The sequence below is a fragment of the Natator depressus genome, chromosome 17 (genome assembly GCF_965152275.1).
Source record: "Natator depressus isolate rNatDep1 chromosome 17, rNatDep2.hap1, whole genome shotgun sequence".
Lineage (NCBI taxonomy): Eukaryota > Metazoa > Chordata > Testudines > Cheloniidae > Natator > Natator depressus.
In genome coordinates, this window is record NC_134250.1 from 16,448,286 (window position 1) to 16,471,215 (window position 22,930).

Below are 22,930 nucleotides of genomic sequence, written 5' to 3' on the forward strand. Positions count from 1 at the left end.
AACGTAACTAAAAAGGGGGAATTGGCATTTTCGGCTCCTAATCGGAACGGTCAAAGAGATTTGTTTTCAAATAACCAACACGATGCTGCAGCACAGAGCTGAATCAGTGTTAACTGAACCCCTGGCATGGCACCAGCATAAACAGTGCAGGGTCCCAATACCATACATGCTGCTTCACCACACAGCCACACTACCTGTAACCTGGCGCCCAATCCAATTCCTTGAAACAAAGAGATTTCAAAAGGCCTGCTGGGATATCTCTGGGACCCCGGTGGAATTATGGGACAAGAAAAGCTCATCACCCCATAACTGCCAGAGAAACTCCCGTACAACGCTGGGGACAAACTGCACTGAAATGCAGTTTCAGTTCACTGGGCCGTAAGATGTTTATTTCTCCAAGTAGGTACCAATGTACAAACAGCTCTGTCTATATGTCTTCCTAAGTGAACACACACAGTAAGCTGCCCACACACTGATCCAGTGTCTAGAATACAGTTTTGTTGTTCTGTTTTGGTTTAATTAATCTAATAACAGAAATTGGGGGGTGGGGGTGAAAATTTGCTGAGCCATCAAGTTTGTTCTCAATGTCTGGTTTAAATGGCTCAGTGTCCAATTCAAGAGGCAATGAGTTGAGCATAAACAGAGACTACTTGCAGAAAACACCAAATTGCCCATTTGCCACAGATGCCTAATCCCTTAAAACTGCACATGCGCTCACACACCCTCAGCAGGGACAAAGATATCCACATTGACAGCAGGTATCCCACTCCAAAATGCTTTATGTCTCAGCTGCTTCACCAAATAGCATGTTGCATCATTCCAGCATGCAAATGAGAACAAAACTAAGATTCCAGACAAAATTAAAGACTTCAGAAGAGGCACTCTGATTTTCCTGAGGGCCTCTATTCATCTCCCTGGATTGAATACTCAAGCCAAACCTGGACACAGCAAATTTCCCAGGTATGCATGATCCTGCGGGGGTTAGATTTTATTTATACCTCATCATCCTTGACTGGCCTTGAGCAGTCAGTTTGCTCCCATTCTAAAAACTGCTCAAGCATTGTAGGCAGTTTGTGTTCAAAACTCACCTCCGATCATTCCACTCCCTCGAAATAGAATTAGACTGTTAGTTTTATACTTGTACCTGCATTCAAGTAGTTCCTAGAGTTGGAGACACACTGCTGTTTTGTGCAGCAACTCTCGGTTCTGAGGTCACACAGTTTCCTGTGGTCATGAAATTGTCTACAGAATCCAAAATGTAAATTTTAAACTGCTGTCTAAGTCAGGGTTCTAGTCCTTCTGGTTACAAAACAAAAAGCTCTTCCAAAATGTACATTACTGCAGTAAAGAGGGTTGTGGACTATAGAGCATTATGCAATATACTGTCTCTGAAGTTTTCATTAAGTATTCATTGTAGTTGATTGCATTTATTTAAAATGTATAGACATCAAATTTACATACACTGAAAATAAAGGCAGATTTTATCTCTGTATGGCACAATGATCTTACCAACGTTAAATGATTAAAGTCTTTGTGGGGGGTTGGTGAAAAAAATACAAAGGATTTTAGGGTTAGGGGAACAAAGCATTTTGGATACAGCATCAGAGGAAGGAAGTGGGTGGCTTTGTGACTGCAAGGAAGGTGGGAAAGGGGTTGTCCAAGGGACTGACAGACAGAACTAGTGGGTTCTGTTTGCATCTCTGACTCACTGTGTGACCTTGAGCAAGTTGCCATATGTCTCACCTAATAATTCCCTGCCCCAGCAGGGGCCTCTGGCATTGGTTGGACCAGTCCCTCCTGTTTTCTCCCTGTGACACACAGCTTACTCTCCTAAGGACTGACATGCAGCGGTCTAACTAAAGTCTTTGGACTTAATGAGGGTTTCTAGATGAAATTAATGACCTATGATATGCAAGAGGTCAGGCTAGATAATCCTTTCTGGCCTTAAACTCCATGAATCTTCTCAGTTTCTGCATCTGTAAAACGGGGATAACACTGGCTAATTCTATTAATTTAATTTACATTAAGGACACTTTAATTCCAAATGAGAGTGCCTACACAAGGGTTTAATGCGTTTAACTAATTCATTTGGAATAAACACCTCTCGATAATTCAGATTAATTTTCCTGAGTGTCCCCATGTAGACGAGCGCTAAGTGCCTAGCTCTCTTGGCTGTAGAAAAGAGTTTGAAAATGTGAACCTAAAGGATCTGAAATTAGAAGACCAAAAAAACCCCCAAAGAGTTGTAAAATCTGCTGATATTCTGGAGCTTGACTCATGATTTTCAAGTGTTTGGGTCTGGCAATATACGTTGCAGTAGACCAGAAGTTTGTATAATTGGCTTGGTGTGTTATAAGAGGAGTTTCACCTACTTCAGGCTGATACCGGACTCCATGGATCTTGTTCGGCAATTCCTATAATCCTAGAGCCTGATCCGAAGCCTGTCAGGGCAATGGGAGTTTTGAATGGACATTGGCTCAAGCCTCTGATTAATGCGCTATGTGTTGCCGGTATGGATCACAATAGTTTGAGACAGAAGCTGCTGGGCTAAATTCTGTTCTTATTTTCACCAGCATGGCACTGAAGGCAATGCAGTTACTCCAGATTTACACCAGCAAACAGGGCTTGGCACTTTCTGTCCAAACCACCATGACCTGAACGTCTGTGGAAAGAGGATTTTCTTTCCCTGCTGTTCTGTGAGGAGGCTGCAGACAGAGAGAGCAGGAGGGTATCTGACTTCCATATGCCTTCAGAGTGTGCAATTCTGTAAGGAGTGCACTGAATGGTAAGGATTAACTATATCAGATCCTTCCAAGAGCATCTAATGAGTAAGACAATTAAATCAGCCTCTCAACTGTCTACAGAAATCACCCATGAAACTAGCTAAAACAGGATTGATTTGATACCTTTCTGTATTGCTTGGAATGCATCAAACCAGGTCTTTTCTGGAAATGGAATCCAGCCCTGGATTATCTCCCCCTTCAAAAAGTCACACTCCAGATAGCAGGAGTATAGACGGAGAGGCCCTTATCAGGGATGTGTGAGCTGAATCAAGGTCCTGTTCAAGTAGTAAAAAGGTTCTTAATAGTACCAGTAAACATTTGGCTTCCGGAATTAGAGGCAGATATGCAAAACTCTCTGGAGAGCATCATCACATCCAAGCAGGGGCTGGATTTAGACTCCATCACGTGACCTTCATTCAAACCATTTTAGTCACACCCACAATAATAATTTTTTTAAAAAACTCAATTGATCTGTTCTCTTCTGTGCGTCTCCCTGTGACGATGCTGCTGCCACCGTCTTTGTTGCCTGACCATCCTAGCTCCCCTTTTTAAGCCTTTTGCCATTATAAATGTAGTTCAGTCCAAGCAACTGGACTCCCAGATAGGACTGTAATCTGAACAGTATCAATCCATGCCCAGCCTATGCTGTCTCTACAAGCATGCAGACAATTGCTTCTTGCACCATCCACACTGTACAGTCCCCATGCTGCTTATGAGACTCAGATTCCCCCCAAACATGGACATGTCCCCCAAACACAGAGGACTGAGAGGAAGAGCATCCCAGCTGCAACGCGAATGCACAGGGTTATCATGTATATAGTTAGGGTGACCTATGTTTTTGGCGGGGTGGGACTGCATTGTCTGTAGTGTAATACTGCTCTGCAGTTTTCTTTCTGCTCCTCTGTAGGTTCACACACACTTGTTAAACTGTTTGGCACAAGCATGTAAAAAGGAAGAATTATTAGGGAATGCATTTTGAACCTAATTTAATGTATTTGACCACTACATATTTATCTACCTACCTCATTTCAGAGGCCCATGAAGCAGTAACTGTTAAAAGCAATTTTCTTTAGGTTTAGCTAATGTAATGTGCTGGTACGTATCCGAATCAAATTGCAAATAATCCATAGGTAGCTGGATTGGCATTCCAGTATTCAATACCTTCCTTGATAAAAGAATGGAGACATGTAGGTATGACTAAGTGCAACCAGTGTTAAACAATCAGTTGATATCTTATTAGTGTCAGAAGCATTTGGGGCTCGAACTTGAGAGATGCTTCGTAGCACCCTCAGCTCCCACCGATTTCAGCAGGATGCTGAGCACCCGTGCAAGATTGTGCCTATTGAGGTGGTCTCCATTAAGACAGACCCGAGGAAGAAATGTCCAGTAAATGTCTCAAGCACTGCCAGTATGTTGTCAAGAACTGTCACTAGATCTAACCTAAATCGATTCTGCAAGTGTGAATGAATATCCTTTAACAGAGAACAAAAGGATGCTCCAGAAGGCCTGAAGCAAAACAAAAAGAAAAAACAAAACAAAACCTTTGCTAGAAACAACAGCAGCTTCTGGCTCCTCGGCGTGGGGGTCTAATCTCTCTAGATTCATCTGTGTGCAACACCCAAACTTAACATTACTGGCCTGGGAGCTATGAAGCCTGTCTGGAGACAAGAATTAGCCCCTTGTGTGAACCAATCAACTTCAGAAGACATGGCTATTCCTTTTTTGCATTCGGCAGTAGTTGGATAGTTTCTGGTTTTGTTTGGAACCCCTTCCTAGAGAATTACTAGACTGACATTATCAGGCAGCCTCTGTGCTGATTTCTTAGAGTCTAATGAAAAGGAAGCGTAAGCTAAATGAACCCAACAGCTAAACAAGCTGAAATGCCAGCACTTACCTTGGAAACATCCAGAATAGACACGGTTGGTTCCAATTATTTAAGCATAATTCCCTATCAAGAACACATTCTTCATTCCTTGCATTCCCTTTGTCCATCGCGTCACAAAATCAAACTTAGAGGCAAAAGAAATTCGCTCTCCCCACTACATGACCAGAATGTACTCTGACAGATGCCAGACAACCTTTCGGGAGCATGCAAAGTATTTGCAGGTTCTTTACATTGTTATTAATGCAGTTGCAGATAAAATAAAGAGAAACAAAGATTACCCATGAAGGCGGAGAGACGTGCAGCACAAGTCCTACAGAGAAGTTAGATGGGTGATGGGTTTACTCTCTTCTGGCTCCACGCAGGCATAGCCCATTAATGTTAATGGGACTCAGATGCATGCATTTACAGACTTTTCAGTATGGAATCAATAAGAGTATAAAACTATAAGTATCCATTAGAAGCCAGTTGCACTTGTAGAAAGAAAACTGAAGACAGCATAGCTACCTGTCCCCCACCCCGCCCCTTGGACAGCTCAAACCTTTGCTAAGATCTGTCCAAATCCTACAAAGTTCATGACATGCAATTTTAAAATGAAACTTTTGCCACAGTTCATAGCAGAAATGCTCAGACTGCAGCCTGCAGAGTCCTAATCTGCAGCCCTCTCCATGGGAGTCCTAACATTATTCTCTCCCCTCTGTAAGCGGTCATGTACTTGTGAAAGGCATCTGAGAGACAGCCCTGAAGATCAGACAGCACTAGGACAGCCCAAGCTTCTCCGCAGCATCTGACAAAGGAGCCACAAACTGACCCAAAGGGAGTGACCGTGTTGTTCAGTCTCCATGACTCAGTCAGTCTTTAGCTTCTGTGCCCAAAGCTCCAATAAAGGAACCAAGCAGTGCCCACTGTGGGGGCAGTTTCTCTAGATTCACAGATGTTAAGACCAGAAGAAACCGTTATGATCATCAGGTCTGACCCTCTGCATAACGCAGGCTGGAGAAACCTCACCCAGCAATTCCTGCATCAAGTCCATCGTACCTTCTGTTTGACCTACAGCATCTCTTTTAGCAAGATGTGATGGGTAACTGTCACTAAAAGAGACAAATTGAGACTATCAACTCATTGTATGCAGGCCACTGACCATGCACCAGACAGTAATGACCCACTTTTCACCACTACTGTCCTGGGCCCACTTGGAACCTTCAGCTCAGAGCAAACACCTCCGCATCCCATTACCCTCATCCTTGAGCCTCACAGTCTCCCTGGTTTATAAAACTTTCAGTACAGCCCACAGAGACTAATTATTCGAACAGGCTGGAGCCTAAGCCGGCTATTCCTTGCTAATGGCTCTGAAGGCCTGGGGTTATTTTGTTTTCATTCCTTGTGGGCAGCACCATCAAGCAACATCTTATCAAGACTCACAAGCAAATATGAGGGTTCTGCGCATTAATTTTTGATTTAAAAATAAGGTAGGTGAGTTTGTATGCAAATTAGGTGCAATTCTCAGGCTTCTGGCAAGTTTCCTGTGCTGCCTAGGTACGCCTGCCTCCCCTCAGTTCCTGGCAGTAGGGCTGGGCCCCAAATGCAAACACTTTGGATCCAGATGGCAGACATGCCAGAGCACGGTGGTGTTTGGGTCTTGAATTTGGGGTCTATACATTCTAAAAAAACAGGGCCCATTTGCAAAATGTGGATCTAGTCTGGGTTCAGACTCTGACCCCGCCCAAAGTTCAGGACACGGGGGTTAGTTTGAGCACCATTTCTGTCAGGCACTGGAGCACCCAGCATCTGCCAAAGCTCTGAACATATTCATTTCCCCCTTTTTCTCCTTGCTAAAAGTTCTCTAATCCCAAAGAGGATTGAAGGGCCGTAAAATGCCTTGTAAATGAACCCCAGGGCCAGCTGACAGGAGATTGCAGCATGAAAGCAGAGGCTTTCCTCATTCACCGAGTTACTTTAACGCTCTTTTGAGCGAATGAAAAACACACTGAAATGCAAACACTTCTATTCGCAGCAGCCTTCACCTGTTCCACCAGCTGTGAAAGTTGTGTGGACCCCATTCATCATTGCTGCTCATTCATTCCTGCAGCTCCAGAACGCTAGAGCAAAGGGAGACTGTCTGGGGCAGGCTGGGGCAGAGACAGGTTTGTCAGACCCAGAAATTTTACAGGCAACAAGAAATTTGAAAATTAACTCCGGAGCTTTAGACACACAGACCTCCCTAGCTGCTTGCAGGCCCACTTGGCATCTCCTTTTGGTAGACGATGGGAAACAAGAAAACAGGTTAGTGGTGATCTCCTCCCTGCTGTATCAGCAACATGCAGAGCTGGATTTCCAGCCTGCTTTTCAGTCACATTTTTGTGGTGGCTTTTCATACCCTCCCCATTGTTCCAACGTCTGGGGGGTGGACTGGTGAGGGAGAGAAGGACGATCAAGATAGCAAAGGGAGAGTCACGTTGTAAGGCTGTGGTTTTCAAAGAAGCCTAAGAGAGTTAGGTGCCCACCTTCCATTGGCTTTCAGTAAGATTTAGGCACCTAAATCCCTTAGACACCTTTGAAAATCCCAGCCTTCAAGACTGTAGACACACCAACGCTCCACGCCCACAGGAATCACAAAGCCAGAGCATTTAAGGGGTATGAGCCATCTAAGGCAGTGGTTTTCAAACTTTTTTTCTGGAGAACCAGTTGAAGAAAATTGTTGATGCCCACAACCCAACTGAACTGGGGATAAGGGATTTGGGGTATGGGAGGGGCTCAGGGCTGGGCAGAGGGTTTGGGTGCGGGGGTGAGGGCTGCAGGGTGGGGCTGGGAATGAGGGGTTCAGGGTGTGGGAGCGGGCTCTGGGCTATGGCAGAGGGTTGGGGTGCAGGAGGGGGTCAGGGCTGTGCATCCTCAGGCCCTGACCCCCTCCAGGCTGGTGAGTGCAATCCACGCCCCACGCAAGGCCGGGCCCTGCTGCTGAGGTGGCTGATAAAAGTTTAAGTCAATGCCAGCTGGAGGGGAGGGGGGCGGGATTTTGTGGCACTCTGGCACCACTAGGCACCAGAGCAAGGCCAATCTCAGCAGGAAAAGGAGGGGAACATTTTGTATCATGGTGTAGGTTTGTTTAAGTCCCATTAGTTGCTGGGGTAACCAGGGTGGGTACCACAGCACCAGCTCTCCCAGCTGCTGTCCCAGGGCCCCATCCATGCTCAGTGGGTGCCTACAAGACCATCCCAGCAGCTCCTCTCCGAGCTAGGAAGGCTCACCGATGAAGAGACAACATTCCCTGCCAGCAAGAGGAGGTTCTGGCTGCTAGATTCTGGAGTGCAGGGGGGGTGCCCTCTCACAATACCCATGCAAAGGGAGAGCAGGGCAGGCAGGGAGTGAGAGAAAGGGATGGCTAGCCCCTCCTGGTGTCCCACACTCCTACCGCCAGCGGTGAGGTAGCGGGCAGGGGGGTGGCATGTGTACAGGATCAAAGCGAAGAAATAGGGAGTGTGCGGCCCAGCCTTGCTACAAGCTGCATCACTGCTGTTACAGCTGCCTGATGAGCATGTGGCTGGCTCCACAGTCCTGTTCGGTCCCATTGCCACCAGGCATGGAGGAACAGTTCTGAGAAGCGATTATTTCAGCAGCTCACTAGGGATCACCATGCTGTGCGTGAAGCCAAGGACAGCATGCCCTTTGCAGCTAAATGCTGCCTGCCCAGATCTGGGGAAGAGGTAGCAGTCCATCTTGCAGCAGGGAAATGATAACCAGCACAACACCCAAGGCCGTTTACAGCCTGTGGATGCTGCATACCCAAGATCACCAGCCAGATCCTTCCCCACCTACCTCCCACCCTTGATTTCCTCTCTGCCCCACTGCAGTCCCATACAGTCATTCCCCCACTGACCCCATGGGAGAAGTGCAGGTCAGAGTATTCCCCCACCTCTCCACCTTGGTCTTCTGAGCAACCTTGTTTTTAAACTTTGCAGGCAAAGGTCAAACTCAGCACGAGACTGCATGCTGCATGTGCTGGGCCTGCTTTGGGGGCACATTCATCGTGGCGACGGATGGCTGTGGCAGACAGAGGCACAAAAGAGCTGCTGTAAACAAGCACCAAACCCAGCTGAATGGCTGCATCAGGCCAGTTGTCATTGCTTATTAACCCTTTCGCACTGCAACACGCATGCTGGCTGCCTATGCTGAGACCCTGCACTGGCAGCTTGAAGGGGGTAGCAGCGGGCAGGGATCTCTCTGATGCAGCTACATGTCCATGGACAATGGATATTTCCCCCTTTCTCCTTACAGCCAGACCAACTATAATTCGCCCTCTGCTACAGGTTCAAAAATAGACTCAACATCAAGTGCTGGTAGCTAACGAGGCATCTTTGACCCACTTCGCTCTCAGTCACTGCAGCACCGTTCAAATGCCAGCACTTAGTGCAGACCGGGCGGGGGGGGGGGAGGGGAGGTGTATTTTGCCCCATAACTGGACCTGGTACTCCAGGAGCAGATTTGGATACTACTGAGCATAACAATACCTTCACAGCTAGGCCTGCTGAAGTCTATAGGACTAAATTAGAGGAAGGGAATCAGAACTGGGTTAATTTATCACTCCTACCTAGAGCAGAGAAAATATTGCAGAAAATAAATCATTGCAGTGAGAATTTGCTCCATTTGCTTTAACTGTGATCTCACCCTAATACTTAGACATCAGGAGGCTTTTAATGTTATTGAATTGTGAGAGACAGGTCCTAAAGCTAAACAACAACCCTGCTAATAGTCACATCTGTCTTCATCACCACATCACCCTCAGTAGAATTTTAAACACAACACGGAGGGCCAGATCCTCTGCTGGTGTAAATCGGTGTTGCTCCATGAACTCCAAAGCCACTTTATGCCAGCTACTGATTTGGACCAGAGTCTGATGAGATGACTGGGATTGGCAGCCCAGAAAAGATTTGCACTGACAGCGAAAAGCAAGTTAAATCCCAAGGTTTTTGCAATCTGCTCCAGGGGACAGTTGGTGGGAGCAGAGGGAGGTGCTATTCACCATTGAAGGAACAGAAATATCTACTACAAAGGTCCTGAACAAATCAGTGGCACTGAAGTGGGAACAGAGTCAGAGTCACTGAGCAGAGAGGGGCTCTTTGTGTGGCAAGCACATGCAGATGTAGCTGCCTGAACCCCGGTTCTCGCTGCAAAGAGTCAATAAGACAAATATACATTGATAAAACCTCCCTGCCACTGAAATTCCACAAGGTTTTTTTTTAAAACAACACTTCTATGGTCCCATCACTGCAGCAATCATTGCCTGGTTTCCCTCTCTTTTGTGCAAGCATCACCCCAGACTAACTTGCTTTGCAATGACAAAGCAGATCTTTGTCAACTGTGGCCCCGATCCTGCAAAAAAGTCATATCGGAGCATGGGGCCTTTCTGTGCCTACACTGAACTCACTTCAGGATTGGAACCTAAAAAATGCTATTCTCTAAAGGGACAGAACCATACACAGAACTAATCAAAGCTAGTGAACACTGTCTTATGTTGAGGGAGGAATGAGAGGGTGGCAGATTTTAGGTTAAAACCAGCAATGTCCCCATCAAGGCAAACATTTGAGTTTACGTTTTTAATGAAATATATAGTGAAAGGTTTCAGAGTAGCAGCTGTGTTAGTCTGTATTCGCAAAAAGAAAAGGAGTACTTGTGGCACCTTAGAGATTAACAAATTTATTTGAGCATAAGCTTTTGTGAGCTACAGCTCACTTCATCGGATGCATTCAGTGAAAAAGTCTCTGCAGTGTTGAAAACAGCTAGTGGAGGGGCTGGCAGGCCCTAGAGATTCTCCATATCTGGGCTTATGCCTGGGATCACGAGCATTTGGAAAGGACCCGCTTTATATATTTTAAGGGAATTGTTTTAAAACAGAAACAATTTTTATACCTAAAAAGTTAGCCAAAATCTGCTTCAAATTAAAAACACAGCAGCCAGGAGAAATCACAGACTGGAAACTGTAGCCCTAAATGAAGGGCAGCTTGCACTTCCTTGAATTTTTAGGGTTGCACTGAACACTGGCCCTAGTATTGCTAAACCACGTTCCCTACACATACTGATGTGTTAACAGTATGCAGAATCTGAAGATCACACACCCACAGTGCAGGATATGAGCGAGGATACATAGCATGAAGGTCACCTGCAAATGATTCAACCCAGATTGCTACACTGACTCAGGATAATCAAAAACTGCCCTCCCCCTTCCAAATTCCATCAGTCAGAAAAGTTCACTCTCATAACACTGCAAAACCATTCTTGCATTATCTCATGACAACGCATTATTCCTGTCAGCCTGTCCTTCAGTGCCTACTGTGCATGTGGACGAGGGATGCTTTCATTCCCCAGGCAGCTTTTCTTCAAACACAAACACACCCACCCACCCACCCTTGAGTGCCCTGTAATTGCACCACGACTGTCACCACAGTACAACACTTGTATTAAAAAAGAAATTCAGCCTTCGTTCTGTACACCCTGTGCAGGTGGGGAAAAAAGCCTACTCAAATGAACCTATGTGGATGATTGAGTTGGGGATTGGTCCTGCTTTGAGCAGGGGGTGGGACTCGATGACCTCCTGAGGTCTCTTCCAACCCTGATATTCTATGATTCTATGTGCTGCAGACAGATGCAGTTACTAGATCAGTCACACAGGTACACATGCACGCAGAGCTGGGACTACAACCCGGTTCCTTCAGCTCCAAACATCTCACGTCTTAAGCTAAAGCAGAACCTTTAAAACAAGTAGAAACAGCAGGTCCCTATCAACTCTGTAGATCCACCGCTAGAGGGGGACAACTCTCTCATTCCAATATACTTGCTTTGCCTAGTAGCCCTGATGAGCCTATTTATGCCAACACGAAGAACAAGCACAGAGGATTTTAAAACCAGGAGAACCCAGACTTAAGGCATTTTTCACCAGGTAACTTCAGTCGGCTTTGGGCCAGGCCCTAGATGAATCCAGGTCTCACCTTCCTTTGAGCCAGTAGTGGCTGCAGCCGCAGCTGTCCCCGAAGTCCGTCCCACAGGGCTGGAGTGTTTCCCTGCCCTGCCGGGGATTTTAAGTCCACTTGGCTTCAGCATGTTTGTCTCGCTCTGTATCTCAAGCTAGTAGCTGCCCGTCTCTTGGAGGGTTTTCCTACTGTCACCCAGTCAGGCTTCTAGATGATGGACCCCTTCTTCCATCGTCACAGACCTGGAGAAAAGAAGAGCACAAAGAAGTCAGACTCAGTTCAGAGAGCAAAGATGGTCTTGTGGTTAAGGCACTAGACTGGGACCCAGGAGATCTGGGCTCATTTCCCACCACCGTCACACATTCAGATTCACAGCATTTAAAGCCAGAAAGGACCATTAGATCATCTAGTCCAGCGGTTCTCAAATGGGGGTCCGCGGCCTCCTGGGAGTCCGCGAGCCTTTTCAGAGGGTCCACGGAGCTTCATGGCTGAAACCCGGTGCCCCGAGCCCCAGCACTGAAGCCAGGAGTGGCACGGGGCTGAAGCCGGCGCCCTCCCGCCCCACAGCCGGGAGCAACATAGGGCTGAAGCTGGGAGCCCCAGCGCCCGCCCCCACCACTACTGAAGCTGGGAGCTGCACTGGGAGCCCCGCCTGCCTGTACACAGCCCCTAGATACTCTCTCCCTGCACCCCAAGCAGCCCATACACAGCCCCTAGCTACCCCCTGCCTGCACCCTGAGCTACCCCCTGGCCACACACAGCCCCTAGCTATCCCCGCCCTGCCCCCCGAGCTATCCCCCTGACCACACACAGCCCCTAGCTACCCCCTCCCTGTGCCCCGAGCTACCCCCCTGCCCACACACAGCCCTTAGCTACCCCCGCCCTGTGCCCCGAGCAACCCCCCCTGCCCACACACAGCCCCTAGCTACCCCCTCCCTGCACCTTGAGCAGTTTTCAAACTTTTTGAACTGAGTCCCCCCCCTTTGAGTTATAGTTTTGGTTGCGTCCCTCCACAGCCCAGACAGGGTGGGTGGCCTCCTGAGTGAGTCGGGGGGGGGGAGGTGGCGCTCCCTCCCTGGACCCCGCTGTGCGGAGCTGGCTCAAGCCCTGCCAGTCCTTGCACCCCCCAAAATAGAAATAAAACTATGCCTATGCCCAAGGGCCCCCCGGCCCGGAGCCCCTCACCCTCTACCGGGCCCTGGCATTTTTAGAGCCTATTGAGGGGGGTCCTCAGCAAGTAAAAGGCTGAGAACCCCTGATCTCACCTGAGCTCCCGCATATCACAGGCCGTGACATGTCACCCCAATACCCCTACGCTGAACACAATGACTTGGTAAACGCCTTTCAGCCCTCAGGAGCCAAACCTGCTGTGTACCACCCATGCCGAGGCCCCTGCAATGACAGGGAAGTGATCAGGTGAGATATGCCCAGATGATCCTAGGAGGCATCCATGCCCCATGCTGCAGAGGTAGGTGAGGAAAACCCCAGTTTGACCTGGGGGGGGAAATTCCTCCCGAATCTGGTGACCAGTTTAACCCTAAGCATGAGTGAGGGACACCGGCCAGGCACTTAAGAAAGGGGGTTCTCTGTACCACCTCAGAGCGCCAGTCCACTCCATGCGGTGTCCCATCTCGAGCACACTCCCTGTGTGACCTCGGGCAAGCCAATCTCTCTGTGCCTCGGTTCCGTATATGTGAAATGGGGATGAGAAAACATCCTTTGTCTGCCTCGTCTATTTAGACTGGAAGTTCTTCAAGTCAAGCCCTGACTCTCACCATGCATATGTACAGCACCTTGCACAGGGGGGCCCTGGATGCTATTCTAACATACTAGGGCGTTGGTCCAAATATCCCAAAGCAGGTTTCGAAAAAGCTCCCTAAAATTACCCATATCTTGTCTGAATCTTAACCATTCAGAATTAATCTGTCGAGAGCCAATCCTGCTCCACAACAGAAGTTTTGCTGTGGACGTCATCAGAAACAGGCTAGAACCCTGGCTGCTGGCAAGGAAGGCATGGAAATTTCTTCTCACTTAGTACTAAGCAAACGCGTTACTGCAGAGCTCCAGAAGCACTATACTAAAAGGATACCAGCACTGTCAGGACGTGAGGAGAAGCACAATGTAAAGAGGCAGCTGGAGCTCATGGATTTATCACAAGACTGGGAACAATGACCTTCTGAGGTCTAGCCCTGGCTCTGACATTGAGTCACTCTAAGGCACTGGTCAAGTAACTCATCTGGTGTCAGCCCTCCACCCCGAAATCTGCCAACACAAGCTGGGTCAACAAGAGGGAGAATACGGGCAACACTCCAGAGGCTGCAGCAAGTGGACATAGAGAAGAAGGGCACAGGGGAGGGGAAAACACAAAAACAAGGAGAATTCCAAGGCTTTTTAGTCCTGAGTGTTTATAAATACACAAGACGCTCAGAGTAAGTTTCAGCAAGGAAGATGTCCACATGACATCAGCTTAGGGAACCAAGAAAGGAGGGAATTCATAGTGGTGGGGGGGAGAAAACACCAGAGGTGAAATTTTGGTCCCATAAAAGTCAACAGCAAAGCTCTCATTGACGTCAGTGTGACAGGGCTTTGGGGACCTGCACACCCCCATCAGACTCCCAAGCTTCCTTGGGTGAAATCCTCTCCCCATTGCAGTCCATGGGAGCCCAGAGTACTCCTCACCTTGGAAAAGGCTATCAGGACAAGAGGATTGGGGGTACCCAAAATCTGAAGCCACTTCTGAAAAATGTTGACTTGTACCAGGGCTGTGACAATGAGCAAGATCGCAGCAAGAGCCACAAATCTCGGATCGGCTCATCGACAGAACGGGGGAAAGCGACAAACTTCTCCGCCCGCCTCTCCCTGCAATCGGAGGTGTGACTGCAGCTCGGGGACAGGTGAGCCGTGTGAGCAGGTGGCCAGGGTTCCGGATGGGCCTGCCCCTGCATTGAAACCTGGGCCACTGCATCTTCCCTGCTATTTTAACTGAACAAACTAGATTAAAGCCAGAGCAGATATGCCCACCTGAGCTGCGATCCCACCTCCGACTGCAGTGTAGACGTCCCCAGAGAGAGGCTGAGGGACACAGTCTTTCAGCATTTTAAACAGCAAAGAGCAGGTGTTGCTGCTGCTAAGAATTAGACTGGCGGCTTTTTGAAACTGGACCACCTGATTTTTAACCCTGCTTAGTGAAAAGCAGAGAGATCCTGAGAGGGAGAAAGAACCTTGCACTTAAGAGTTCAGTGCAGATCCCAAACCTAAGCCCAGCTTTGGGTATTTGCCATCCATGCAATCCAGACTTGAAATTTCTCTGCAGAGGGGACTGTGGGCGTCTGGACCGCAGGGAAAAGAAAGAGGAGAGGGTTGAGTCATAGAATTTAGAGATGGGAGAGTCCTATTAGGTCATCTAGTTTATCCTCCAAAGGCAGTGCTGATTATTCTCATGGTATTTTTCCTCCTATTATTTTATCCAATCTAGTTTCAAGTGGGGCTTCCAGCACTTCTCTTGGGAGACCATGCCACATTCTAATAGTCCTCACTGTCATATTCAGCCTAAATGCTTCCTTTATTAATGATGTGCTGTTACCCTCGTTATACCCATTCTCTCCCACACCCCACTCCACCCTGGTCTTATTTTTCATCTGCATGAATTGCTGTTGCATTTGGGAGGCCTTTACGTTATGAATTGTAGCAGAAATGCTGTTTAAATCCATTCTCATGACCCAGGTTCACAGGGTGGGTAGGTGAAGGGAGAGATTTAACAATAATGTAAGACTGAAGAAAGAAGCCTCACAGTTTATCAGCCTCAGAGCAGAGGAAGTCTCATAATCCAGGGCTTTGCAGTTGCAGCCAAGCTAATTATAGGAAGTTTATCATTTATTCAATGAGTTCAGCCTGCTCATCTGTTTTGCAGATTATCTGTGAACAGACTTGGATGCATTCGTTCATTATTTGGAATGGTGAGAATACTGCGCAAGCATATTGCGGCCTATGCGTTTTTCCACTAACTATGTGCGTCAACTAAATCTTCAACTATTCAGTGTTCCTGGGGTGCAATTGGCCACATAAGTCACATTATATTGTTTCTACTCCCTGCTGGGACTAACTATTTTTAAAAAACAAAACAAAAACCGGAGAAGGGAAACCAAAGGGTTTCAAGATGAATCACTCAAGCACTTCTGGCAGAAACCTCTGTGCAAAAGCATTTTGGGAGGATTTTACTTTCAAAACACTCAATCAATGCTCACAAGCAAATGAATACCAAGGAAATTCATGGTTTTCATTCTGACCAACAGTGTTAGCCTGGACACAGCTTCCACACTTAACATGAGCCATTGGAATGGGTAGAGGGGCAGTGAGGATGAGCTCAAGAGCTGAACCAATGTTCCATACGCAATACGTCATGGCCCAGATTTTTCAGAAAGTGTTCAGCCCCCACAATGGGGGCCAGATTCTCAACAGAGCTCCTCTCCCATTAAAACACCAAAATAAGTCCACCTAATTTTCAAGACATCAGCATGATCAGCTCTTAAGAATCTGGCCAGGAGGGTCACAATGGGAGTTTGCTGAGTGCTGAGCACTTTTGAAAATCTGGTCTTTCTGGAGGCGCCTACGTGGGAATGGAGCTCTTTTGAAAATCTGTCTTTAATTATGGGCACTGAGCCCCTGAAGATCTGCCGCTCACTGGAAATGCCTCCCATATTCCTATTCCTTTTCCCCTTCCCACACGTGGTCGCATTTGCTCGGGTTACAGCGCTTAGCCTTTCGACGCAACCCCATGAAAATGAAGGAGACTGACTCCATCTTAAAACCCCAGCCTCCCTTTGGGGAGACATTGGGCCTGCCAGCTAGGATTCTTCTGCTCTCATTTTTCCTCTTCTGAGATGATGCAGACTACAGGGATTTTCTAAATCTCAACTAAATTCTTCCCCAGTCCTTTCCGACTAAAATCAATGGCTCTGTGTGTTCCCACAGCCAAGAAAAAACATCCCAGGAATGCACGATATGAAAGTCCTTTACTGACAGCAGAAATTTTATATTCTCTCTTTAGAGTCAGAGAGAAGAAGATGAATCTGCGTTACCTCGGCACACTCGCAGGCATAGAAAAAAGGGAAACAGCCGCCAGCTAAGTGCAGACACAGGCTCAGAAAACAGCTTTCTATAAAAGCAGCGCACCCGAGTACATAACCCCAGACAGAATCGCTTCAGAAGAACCCTAGTTAATCATCAAAGCAGCATGCATAAAGGAGGATGCAATGATGGATTTGCTATTACTCTGCACCCCGTTACAGGAAGCGTTTGTTTAAGAGTGGTGAGCAAGCGAGAGAGGGAAAGCAGGAGTGACAGAACAAATAAAAGGGCCGAGATGCAGAAGCCTTTGTCAGCTTTGTTGGCAGAGTCCTGCTGCAGGATCCCCTGCTGGTGAGCCACTCTGCTCTCCCCAATAAGCATGGAGCCCTGCCCTCCATATCCAACGCCGCCCCAGCTTGGCGTCCCATTGAAGGGAAGCACGAGGTGCAAAATTCAGATCCTGAATTCAACCTGTCCTCCCACCTCACCCCCCTTCAAATCAGTGGGATATTCCAATCCCAGGTTTTGGTTCAGCTCATCAGTGTGAGACAGGGTCAGCCACAGAATACAGATCTCGGCTTGCAAGCAACTGTCACAGATGCACGTGGCATTTGGAAATAAAATACTCTCCAAAGCACTGGTGATACGTTCCATAAAACGTAAAGGCAAAATTTATAAGTGTGGACGCCTACTATTTAGAGTCCTAAATCCACCTTTAAGCAACTAAACAAAAGTAGCCTGATTTTTAAATCTTATGGCCATGCATGCCCACGTTTGCAGGATCAGGGCCCGAAAGCAAATATAGGTAAAGAAAAAGTAGCCAAAGTTACCAGCTCAGCAGTATTGACAAGAAAAGAGACCAATCCCTGCCATGCAACATGCTGCCTAGGAATACAATGTGCTGTTTGAGAAACAGACATTATAAAATACTGACTCATGGGAGTAACCACAACTTCAAATGGGACTGCTTGTATAAGCAACCATTTGCAGGGTCAGATCCTTGCTCTCATTTTAAGCTCTGCCCAGCTAGGACAACCTTTAGAAACCCAAGTGCTCGTGCTGTTGGAACAAGTGTAATATGCCAGCTTTCCACACACAAGTACAATGTACGGGGAATGCGGCCCTCTAAGGGGAAAGGCAAGGGGGTAAACAGCCTCTCATTCATTTTTAGGGCTTGCGTGACCATGCAGCAACACATCTGAATTATGCTCAAAGGCTCTGGCACTTTTAACAATAAAGAGGCAGCTTGTGAAGCAAAACACACACACACACACACACACACACACACACACACACGCTAAAGAAATAACGTTGACTCCGGACACAGTAATAGCAAATTCATTTTGTGCTTGTGAGATATATCCCATATATACTATGGCTAAAAGATAAATAAAATTCCAAATGCTGGCAGATCATCCGGGTGAACAACGTGTTGCAGGACATTCCCCAATTTAAAATCCCCTTACACATGTTTTTAAAAAGAAAGCTGAGATTCTCACTTAATAAAACCCCAGCTCCTGGAGTCATGTTAAGTAAAACACCAAATATTGCTAGACTTGAAATGAAATCAAGAGTTATCAACACCAGAAACGATGTGTAACTGTTGATACTTGGTGGGGGGAGAAGGGGGCACAATTTAAAGGTTTTGTGGGATGCAACGGGGTTCAGGGCAAAGCAGATAAATCCTGGCAGAAATCGGGGAGGGGGGGAGGAGGGAGACATGACCCTGCATAACCCTCCCTGCCCCATGCGTCACCTCTGATCAACACCATCTCTGATTTTTGCCCTTTGCATTTTGCACTTGGTTCAGTTTGGCCTTTGAAAACAGTCAGTCTGTTTCACTTTCTAGTTCTCAGGCACTAGCCCAAACCCCTTGCAGCAAGTTTGCAGCAATACAGAGGAAAAGTAAAGTAAAAAACCTTTCCCATGTAATTTTTTGAAGTGACGCAAAAAAAAAATTAAATTTTGTTTTGCTACACCATTGCAGATGGAAGGGGACTGAATTGAGAGGTGTGACTGGGTGGGGTGACCCCAGTGGTAGGAGGACTAGCCCCTTGTGGCTCCAGTCCAGGGGTTAGTGGTAGTACAGGACTACTTTAATATCGAGTCATTTACTGAAGATCCCATTCCTTTAAATATACATGTAAGACCCAGAAGAGCAACAAGGGGTACAAAAACATCACAGCAGCTGCAGACAAACTCCACGGGCTTTCAATTAGCTTGAAGAGGAGGAATAAAGGAAAAGTTTACAACTAAAATATTGGCTCTGTATTGAAGAGGATTATGGGGGATGAAAGACTCACATGAGCGAACCTGTTTCATCACTTGGTGGTGTGCTCTCCTCTGCAGCTAGGAGGGCACCTGGCATTAACAACACAGCAAGCTACCTTGCTTCCCGATTGATGTGCTAATGGGTTCCTGGGAGACATGTGTGGGTCGTAGTCTCTCAGACAAGGGAGAGGGGGGGAAAAAACCACAAAGCAAACCTCTGAACTGAAGCACTTATTCCCAAAAGGATGGAAATAAGCTATGTTAAGTTCCAGTGCGGCATCCAATACTGCAAGGAGTATTGGGAGGGGGGAATAACTAAGTCTCAGTGCAAATTAATGGGACTTAGGATCCTAAGTTACCTAGGTGCTTTTGAAAGTTCTCCCCTTATGTTTCCAGAGGGACAGGCTCCTTGCTCCCAGTCATCTTTTCCATTTCTGAAAGCTGTTCCCCCACTTGGTTGGAAATAAGCTGAATTTGGTAATCTTCCAGGCGTGCTACAAAAGAGCTTTGTTTGATGCAAAAAGAAAAGGTGCCACAAGTACTCCTTTTCTTTTTGCGAATACAGACTAACACGGCTGTTACTCTGAAACCTGTTTGATGCAGTTTTTGGAGAGGGCTAAGGGTATACTTCCTATAATGAAGGAGGGATGAAAAGGCATCTCTTTAGATAGCTAGATGGCTGAGTTCCTGCTGGAATGAGGACGTAATGCTGCTGGGACTTCATGGTATTAATGCTCGTAGGGGACCTGAAGATTTAGGTAGGTTTCCTTCTTACTTTAAATCTAACTGAATAATGCCTGTGGACTGAATGTGTTTGGGATGTCTCAAAAGGATGGAAAAAACGGATGTAAATATTTAGGGCTTGGACTGCCCAGACGTAGGAGAGCTCTACACACAGACACCCTAACTTTGACCAGCTCTCACTGCTAGGGAAAGCCAGAGATTTATGAGGCTCTCAGTCACACCACTTACTAAATGTGTTCTGCAGAATTAATGACCTATATGAGCGATGTTATTTATTGCTAATTCTGCTATTACTCTATCATGTAGCACTGATAGGACTTGACTTTTTTTTTTTTTTTTTAAAGAATGTATCAGTGACAACTAAGTAATTTTTATTCTACTGTTCCCTTAAACTAAAATCTTATTGGGGTGGGAAGGGGAATCTCAATTTTTTTAAAACATGTGACTTAAGTTGGTTGAAATGTTTTAAACAATTTTGGGGTGAAAAATTACATTTATCTTCATAAACAGAATTTTTTTCATAGAATCACAGAAATGTAGGGCTGGAAGGGCCCTCAAGAGGTCAGCTAGTCCAGCCCCCTGCGCTAAGGCAGGGCCAAGTACGCCTGAGGTCTCTGACAGGTGTTTGTTCAACCTGCTCTTAAAAATCTCCAATGATGGCGATTCCACAGCCTCCTTAGGTAACCAGGAAAAGGGGTGAGGAAAAAGGAGGGTGGGGGGAAGGAAACCAACATTTTTTTTGAAAATCATATATCTATGAAAGTGTTAATGACAAAAATTCAAAGTGAAAAAAAATGGTTCCTTTTAACAGCCATGAGGAATGAAAATTACTCCAATATTTTTTGAAATTTTGAAGTTTTTTGCTAATTTTTCTGCCCTTTTTTGACCAGCTCTACTTTTCGCTAATAAAGCGACTAAACAAGTTACTAGTATATCATTCATTTTATAAAAAAGTCAAGTCATATACTATGTTGTCTTTAAACCGAGTACAAATCTCCCACGGATGTTCTTTACACAGCTCCCAGATGTGTGCCAGATGCTTCAGAGAAATGCAAAGACCTGGGGTGAAATCTTGTAGAACAGACTCCCCTAAGAACTAAGGACCTTTAGAAACCTCACCAGTTTCCTCTCCAAGTGTAAGGTGCATTTCTTTGTCCTTGCCTTTTTTAACATAAGCACACAGCAACATTTATATTATAAACACAAGACATCCCACTGCACATTCTTCTCCTCCTGGGGAGAAGATGAGAGAACAAACATATAACGGATGTCAGCCATGTTCCTTAATGCATGACTGGAAGGTGCTCGGATACTAAGGTGATGAGCATGGAATATGTATACAGAATAGAACATAATATCCTGACTCGATTAAGTCAATGGCAAAATTCGCATGGACTTTCAAAGGCAGCATGGATGAAATCCTTGCCCTCCCCCAAAGTCTTATGCTGATGTAACACAGTGAATGAGAGACACTAAGAGCGCGGCGTGAAACAGCACAGGCCTTATAATAAGAACGTGTGGCTCCCAGTTATGGTGCACAAACACATCTTGCCACCCACCCAACAGAGTATAGGCCAACAGAGGGAAAAATTCTGCCCTCAGTTCATCACAGCACAGAGTTTAAAAAACAAAACAAAAAAACCTCACTCTCCCTACATGCAGGGAATTGTCTTTGTTGCCATAGGAATCCTGCAAAGTTCAGAATATCCAAACTCGCCATACGTACCAAAGAGCAGGATTTGCCTCGAGAGTGAAGTAATTCTGAAGGCAAGGCTCAAACTGTCCAGGCCTTCGTGAGGGACGGGAAATGAAGCCAGTCAAAATAAAGAGGATGATTTGATAAAGCCAAATTGCGGCTTTGCCGATACCAAAGGAAAAAGCAGATGCTGAAAATAGAGAGCAGTTTTATCTTGGTGCAGATTTAATTCCATAAATTGCTCCATCTGATCCAACGTGGTCATGCATTCACCTTTTTGCTTCTCTAATAAAGTTTCTGACCGCTTGTCAGAGATAAAATAACTATTTCTAAAGCACCAGGTAGATTAGGATTAAATCCTCAAATTTAATCAATGCATGATGGAAGGGGGAAGAAAAGATATTCCTTCTTAATTAAGAAGGCCAGAATCACTCACCAAGAAAATATTTTCTGTGATAAATAGCTGAGAGAAAAAAGAGGGGCTCTGTGCTATAATCAAGTTTTTAAGGGAAGGGCTCATGGAATGTTCACTGGACTACACAGTACTTATTTGGCAAACATAAACTTCTCTCTTTCCCTGGTGAGGAGTCAAAAGTTTCTTGATATGGTCATAATGATTTGTTGCCCTCACGCTGCTCTCGCCACATGCATGGAAGATGCTCATCTCTTAATACGTCTGTCTTTAATCTCTTCTTTATCCAGGTTTTCTAATAATTAGTGCGTAGTGCAATAGGAAATCCTAGATGTATCTTAATTTTTTTTTGTTTTTTTGTTTTTTTACGAAATAATCAGTCTATGCATTTATATTGCACTAATCACTGTGCTGTCTAGGCATTCAATAAGCCACAGAGACATAAGAAAACACTATCAAAGGAAGAATATGAGACTATTGCCTAATACGGTGTAATAAAAATACCCACAATACAGAAACTAAACCAAAGTAGAAAAAACACAGGCTAAGGAGACTCAGACACCTCATCATCAACCAACTGGGGAATAATTATGAGCCTGGGCCTTCAGTTAACAGATTCAAAATCTCTGTGGCAGTCAATGGGGATGCGTACTCCCCATGCTGGCAACATGCTTATTGAAAACTGAAGGATCAGCCCCTTAGATAGCATTAATGTAAACAACACAAATGACTCTGTGCTAGTAGAAGGCCCAAACCATCCCCCATCAATGGGAAAAATCCAAGAGAAGGGCCTGGAAACTGCATGACCTCCAACTCCTTGGCATCCTCCCATGGATGGAGTGGGGTTCTTGTCTGTGGAGTGGGGCTGGGATTTGGCACCAACAGGCCACATGGCAAAGGGACTGAAAGCTCCCAGAGATGCCATGGGTCCTGCCATGCCTCCATGTGGGGGACAGGAGCAATGGTACAACCATGGCAGGCAGGCAAGGCATGTCCTACTGGTTTAATCAGTGTGGGACATCTTAGGCTTGATCCAGTGACTACTGAAATCAATGGAAAGATTTCCATAGACTTCAATGGTCAAGCCCAAGTTTTTCATTGGAAAAAAAA

The 22,930-nt window shown here is 46.1% G+C and overlaps 1 protein-coding gene across 2 annotated transcripts in view; it reads right to left on the reverse strand.

Annotated features, from left to right (window-relative positions):
- The window catches only part of CLIP2 (CAP-Gly domain containing linker protein 2), a 121,511-nt gene that overhangs the window by 85,404 nt on the left and 13,177 nt on the right, over positions 1 to 22,930 (reverse strand). For both annotated transcript variants that reach the window (XM_074974912.1, XM_074974911.1), the window contains exon 2: positions 11,649 to 11,872. In XM_074974912.1, coding sequence (XP_074831013.1) covers positions 11,649 to 11,760 — 112 coding nt within the window. In that variant the 5' untranslated portion in view covers positions 11,761 to 11,872. The remainder of the gene's footprint in view (positions 1 to 11,648; positions 11,873 to 22,930) is intronic.